Source organism: Ananas comosus, unplaced genomic scaffold (assembly GCF_001540865.1).
Source record: "Ananas comosus cultivar F153 unplaced genomic scaffold, ASM154086v1, whole genome shotgun sequence".
NCBI classification, from domain to species: domain Eukaryota; kingdom Viridiplantae; phylum Streptophyta; class Magnoliopsida; order Poales; family Bromeliaceae; genus Ananas; species Ananas comosus.
This window is the reverse complement of record NW_017892041.1, coordinates 2,910-9,513: the sequence shown is the minus strand read 5'-3', so window position 1 is coordinate 9,513 and position 6,604 is coordinate 2,910. Positions and strand designations below refer to the sequence as shown.

The 6,604-nt window shown below is 40.0% G+C and overlaps 1 protein-coding gene across 1 annotated transcript; it reads right to left on the bottom strand.

The window, feature by feature from the left end:
- Nucleotides 1-1,611: 1,611 nt before the first annotated feature.
- Nucleotides 1,612-5,881, bottom strand: LOC109705281. Its single transcript, XM_020226016.1, has 3 exons — nt 5,837-5,881; nt 3,390-5,174; nt 1,612-2,580 (listed from the first exon to the last, which is right to left on the bottom strand). The coding sequence occupies exons 2-3, from the start codon at nt 5,046-5,048 to the stop codon at nt 2,059-2,061; spliced, it is 2,181 nt and encodes a 726-aa protein (XP_020081605.1). The 5' UTR covers nt 5,049-5,174; nt 5,837-5,881; the 3' UTR covers nt 1,612-2,058.
- Nucleotides 5,882-6,604: the final 723 nt, after the last annotated feature.

Genomic DNA, 6,604 nt, shown 5'->3' with positions numbered 1-6,604 from the left:
TCAACAAAACTCTAACTAAAATCATATATTCAAATTATAAAGTTCAAAATTTTAAAAATTATATATATTAATTTACTAAATATATCATGGAATGTCAAATTACCTAACAGAATTCCTTAAAATTCAAAATTACAGCGAGTTATTCGATGCATATAAAAGTTTAGAATTAGAAAGATTAGGAATCAACAAAACTCTAACTAAAATCATATATTCAAAATATACAAATTGAATTAAGATAAAATGTATTTTTTAAAATTTAAATTCAAAATGTTAATTTCAAATTTTAGGATTTAAACAAATGGGTGTTAAAAATTTTTAATTTTAAATAAATTGTATAAATTTTCCGCCGCGAAGCACGGGCCTACACTAGTTGATTTGATTTATGAAGTTGATTTTAATTTTTACCTCTTAACTTTTTAGGTTTTAGTCAATTTTTAAAATTTTAGTTTCTTAGCTTTTGGTTTGCAATTAACATCCAAATTTTTATTATTAATTTTAAAATAATTTAAAAACTAGATTGAACTAATTGATTCAACCAATCAGATCGTAATTTATTCTATCAAGTGGTTAAGTTCAACTCACTGAACTGAATAAAAACAAGAATAATTTTAAACCATTCAGGATAGTAAACATTTTAAATATGATGACATTTTAACTGCTATAGATAATAAATATTTTAAACAAAATTTTAAATGTAAAAATTAAAAGGCTAAATTACATAAAATCCTCCTGTCAAAACCCGATTTTTCACTTTCCCTTCCTGTCATTTAAAAACCTACACTTTATCCCCATATAAAATAAATAATATTTACTTCGCCTCCTGCCATTAGTAATCCGTTAGGGTTCCGTTTATAAAATATTATTATATATTTTTTTATGCCAAAAATACCCTCAGTCTTCTCTCCTTTGAATATGGTGACGGGCAAAATGGTAAGGGGCAAAATGGTTATTTTATCATCATAGTTCACACGGTACCCTTGTAAATATTTTTTATTTTACAAGGGGACAAAATGTAGGTTTTAAATTACAGGGAGGAAGTGAAAAAAATCGAATTTTGACAGAAAGGTTTTCTATAATTTAGCCAAATTAAAAAGATTAAAATTACTGGTGAAGAAAAGAAAAATTGTTGGGGATAATTTGAATCCGACTATCAATTGCAAAACCAAACCCGGTGAATTTTAAAAATCCAGATTTCAAAATATGAAGATCCGAGTTCGAAATAATACGAGATTTCAAAATATATATAAAATCTAAATTTTTAAAATATAAATTCATAACTATTTTGTCAAATAATTTGAAAGTTTTCTCATATGAAAACGACGAGATATCTGTGGATGGAGAGAAAATATAGAGACAAAAAAAAAAAGAAACAAAGAGAGAAGAGAGATTTAGATAATATAGTGGGGGTAAAATTACTTAATTACCTATGTATTAAAAGTTCAAAATATTCCTCTTTGGGGTGCTTGATAACTGATATCTCTCTCAAAATAATATGCTATTGTAGATCACAACTTAAAATAAATTGAATCTGAGCCATACAATAGGACCAAGTGAACGACATTGAAAAATAACAAGCATAGAAACATTACTCTTATCAAGATATGTATTGCAAACATTAGTTATTAAACTCCAAACATCATTACTAAACTCGAACGCCATTATTCTAAACCCTAAACTCTAAACCCTCCACATATGTTGATCTGCATTCGAACACACTAACAACGAACACATCAACAATATTGTAGGATACAGATTTTGTGGCACACCAAACATTTCTCTTTTATAATCAGTCTATTTTTGATGACTAAAGATTCAAACTGACACACTACTATAAGTAAAAGCTGGGTCTAGCAAATGCAATTACTTGTCGACGATGCTGATGTGCATTCGAACACACCAACAAAGAACACATCAGCAACAAAGAACACATCAGCAATATTATGCGACACAGATTTTGTGGCACACCAAACATTTCTCTTTTATAATAAACCTATTTTTGAAGACTAAAGATTCAAAGCGACACTCTATATAAGTAAAGGTTGGGGTCTAGCAGTGCAGTTACTTGTCGACAATGAGCTTGGCGCGTGCATCGCCTGCTTGGATCTGGTAGAGCTTCCCCAGGCCGACGTGTGCCATCAGGAGCCAGACGACGGTGGCGAGCTCCCCTCCGCAGCTCAGCTGCCGCGCGTGCTCCCTCGCCTGGCAGTGGCATGCCGTGTACGCCAGCATTTCCATCCACACTGCCGACATCACCCCCCACTTCCTCTCCCCCATCGCCAGCAGCTTCTTCGCCAGGATGCACGCGTCGAACAGCACCGACTTACTGCGGTCTCCCTTCACGACGGCCGGCCGCACGGAGGTGTTCACTTGGAGGAGGCGCTCGCGCTCCTCCTCCGGGGTCAGCTGCCGCCCTCCCATGGCAAAGAACCGGCGGGCCTCCGCACACGTGTCGCGGAAGCGCAGCAGCCCGATACCCGCCGCCGTCGACAGCATTGCCGGCTGATTCACCAGCAGGTACAGCAGGTACTCCGACAGCATCACGCTGATCGTCCGCTGCTTCTCTGTCACGTCAGATTGTCTCTGATGAGAAAATATATATTCTTGTTAAGTCTATTAGTTAGTTACCGGATCAACATAATTTTAAAACCGAACGGAACTTATCCATGCTATATATAAGTCTATTTTCAGCTCGGGTATTTAACCTTTTAAAATTTTAATTTTATTATTCCATCTTTCAATTTGTTTAATTTGAAAATCTTTTGAAGCCAAATTAGCTTTAAAATCTAAAATCGTCGTTTATCTTTACACATCTAATTAATTAGTCTGCTTCATATAACTCTTACGATCATAGATTCATTAAAGTAATAATTAGTTTAAATTTTAAAATTAAGAGACGTTGACTTATTCAAATTAAAGGAATTATAAAAAATTGAATATTAAAATTAGAATGGGGTAAAAAAACAAACGTTTATTATAACTTAGCTGAATTATAAACCATTTTGTTTCGGCTATCAAAACTTTAAAAATTTTAATTTTACTATCCAAACTTTTTATTTTCTTTGAGTAAGTCAGCCATGCAACATATTTTGACTTTAAAATTTATTTACACTAATTAATTTAAAATAGATAACGCCATTCAAATTCCGATGTCAAAACGCCATGGACCGACTCAAATTAAATAAATTAAAATATTATAGCGTAAAATTAATAAAATTTTAAAATTTTGTATGTTTGTATGATAAAATTGTAAAAAAAAAATGAAAAGCCGGCTAAAAGTTATCGATAGCTCAGATAGACGTACAATTAAGGTCGTGCACGTTTTTATCAGCGAATAGATTATTATCAGAGAAAACAAAGCGAATTGAAGTTATAATTATTCATATATATACTTGAGTAGGAGTGCTCTTATCGCGGTTGTGGCATAGCTCGGTGGCGATGTGCCACAGGAGGAGACTCTCGTCAAAGTCAGCCTCCACGGTCTTCATGAGCTCCTTGCCCTTCTCCTTGAGCTCCGGGTTGTCCGAGAGCTCCAGCTTCTTCAGCGCCGCCGCGCCTCGTCGCTCGCACACCTCCTTTATCTTCTCGTACCCGTCGGCCTCGCTCGTCTCGGAAGCAGCCCCGTTCAACTTGTCGAATATGAACTCCTTCATCTCCACCTCCACCTTCTCGCGGCTCACGTAGAGCGTCTCGTCTAAAAATTCTTTGACCCACACCTTGTCGGCGAGCCGGCTCACGGCCCGACTCCCGACCCACTTCGGCACCCCGGCCCCGGCCGGCTCGTCGAGGCAGTAGCCGATGAGGCTCATCCGCGAAATCCTCTCCGACCACCGCCGCCGCCGCCGCCGCCGCCCGAACCTCCAGTTCTTGAAGCGTGCGCACATCTCTTTGAAGAGCCGCTTTTCCGCGAAAGACACGCGGGCCCAGTCGGAGCAGAGGAGCATCACGAGCGCCGCGAAGTCGAGCACGGCCGCGCCGACCAGCAGCGCGTAGGTGATGGCGACGTCGAGGCGCGTGAACCCGCGCTTGTCGGCGAAGAAGAATGCGAGGAAGGCTGCCGCGATGCACGCCGATCCGATCGGCCGGAGCGCGTACCCGAGCCGACTGTGCACGACGGCGGCCTTCGTGTAGACGATGTCGTAGACGAAGCCGAGCTCGACCTCGATCACTTGAAAGGCTTTGGCGGCGTCTAGCTGGGAGAAGAACTTTCGGCTAACTTCGCGCTCGTTGAAGCTGAGTATGAGGTCGGCGAAGAGGTACTGGAACGTTTGGTAGAGTTGGAAGGCGTTGGATTCGATGGGATTGTCTTTGTTGAGCTTTTGGCCGATCTTAGGTTCGGCGGAGACGGGCGCCTCCTTGACGTCGATCTCGGCAGGCAAGCCGGCCTTTATTTTGGCGTCGTACTCCTCCATCATCTTGGCGTAGTTGGGGCCCGGGTCGGGGTCGCCGAGCATGGATTTGCGCAGGCCGTCGGCGCTCCCACGGTAGAGGGAGTAGGTGCGCTCGGCGTACTTGATGGATCCGACGACGAACATGAAGGCGGAGGCAAGGATGAAGGGGTTTTGCCGGAGGGAGCAGAAGAAGACGGTGGCGGCGGCGAAGAGCTCGAAGAGGAGGCCGATGAGGTGGCGGCGCCAGAGCTCGTTGTCCTCGACGGAGAAGGCGGTGATGGTGTCGGGGCCGCCGAGGTGGAGGAGGAGGAACGGCGCCCAGAAGGCGAAGATGACGGGGCTGCTGCTGCTACCGCTGCTGCTGCTGCTGCCGCCGCCGCTGGCGCTGGGCTTGGGGGAGACGTGGGAGATCGTGACGGTGGCGGTCGAGGAGGGGCCGATGTTGCCCAATGCGTTGAGGAGGAGGCCGAGGGCGAGGTTGGCGACCCAGTCGGCGAGGAGGTAGCCAGACCAGACGACGAAGCGGGTGAGGCGGGAGGGGGAGGTGCGGCGGAGCGGCGTGACGAAGATGAGGAGCACTTGGACGGCCAGACTGGCCTGCACGGCCACCCGGATCTCCCAGTTCGTGTCCTGCTGCGGAACTGGCGGCTCGAACCCCATCCTTATTTCTCTCTCTCTATCTATATACCTTGCACCTTCACTTAGCAGTGAACCGAATTATGTATACATTGAGCAGTCGAATAGTGTTGGTTGCTTCTTTTGCTTAAGTTGATGCATGACGATAATCTGCGGTTGAAATTGCAATATCGTAAGCACAATTAAAAAAAAAAAAAACCAAACAAAAGGAAAAGCGGGTAATGATAAAACAGAAATACGTATAAATTTGAAGAACAAGTTGATTCACATTTTATGCTAAGTTTATTTTCTAAATGAAATAAACGAAGCGGGTAGCGTGCTACCTATTTCTAAAAAAAAAAAAAAAAAATTATTATGTGAGAAATTAATGCTAAGCTTATAATTGAAAAAGAATTATAGAATAGCAACTCTTAGTCCAAAAATTGTAATCTTATCCTTAGGATTTAACTTTCCTTTCAAATTTTAGTAGTTCACGAAATGTAGAGTTAGCATTGCCCTTTAATTGTAATAGAATATGAAATCTTAAAAGAGAGTGGGCTTTAAAAAAAAAATGGTTTGCGTTGACTCTTACTTAAAAAAAAATAGAGAAATGTCACTTGCACACTCAAGTATTTTATATTAAAAAAATAAAAATGTGATATAAAACTGTTCTAAAACTATTGGCCTTTAGATTAAAAAATATATATAAGATTTATATCTACTTTTGAATGTACAAAGATTTAAATTTTATTTGCTATGTAATAACAATAAGGTAGAAATGCACATAATTAAAAACAGTGGAGAGAGAGAGAGAGAGATTGAGATCTTATCACCTATTCCGTAACACTGGAGCTAATGAGCCTAATTGTCCTATGCGGGAAGGGTTTTAATAACTCCCAAAAGAGAACAAAAACTGATGTTTCTAGAAAAAGAAAAAAGAAAAAGAAAAAGAAAAAGATAGGGAAGAGACAATCCTTAAAACATGTTAAAGAAAAAGAGAAAGAAAAATAAAAAGAAAAGAAAACAGTAAAGAGACAAAGAAAAAAGAAATAAAGAAAAGCTACGGGAGACGAATAAAGAGAAAAGAAAAAACCAAAAAAAGATTAAAAACGAAAAATTAAAAAGTAAAAAAAAAAAAAAACTAAAGAACCAGAAAATGCCTATTAGAGGTTGAGTGTAGTTCACAGTTTTTCTTTTAAAAGCATGATATGAGATCTAATACCGTATAGAAAACTGTCCTGTTTTACTAGAGTCTAAATATATATAAAATTAAAAAAAGGTAGAAATATATATATATAAAAAAAGAGAGAATCACAAAATGCCTAATAAGGGTTGAGTACAATTCACAGTTCTTCTTTCAAAAGTAAGGTATGAGATCTAATACCATACACAAAACTGTCCTATTCGAGCACTTGGAGTAGGGGTGGCAATCCAGCTCGTTGTTCGCTAGCCAGCTCGTGTTCGGCTCGAAATGAGCTCGAGATCGAATCGCTCGTTTATACAACGAGGCCGAACATCGACTGAATTTTCGCTCTTTAATAAACAGCCGAACACAGAGCCTGAATCAGCTCAGCTCGTCGTTGCTCGATAACACTCGAAAT

Coding starts and splice junctions, on each gene's coding strand:
- LOC109705281 (XM_020226016.1), bottom strand. CDS start 5,048: ATGGGGTTCGAGCCGCCAGTTCCGCAGCAGGACACGAACTGGGAGATC. Junction 2,581..3,389: donor ATAAGAGCACTCCTACTCAA/GTATATATATGA, acceptor TTTTCTCATCAG/AGACAATCTGACGTGACAGA.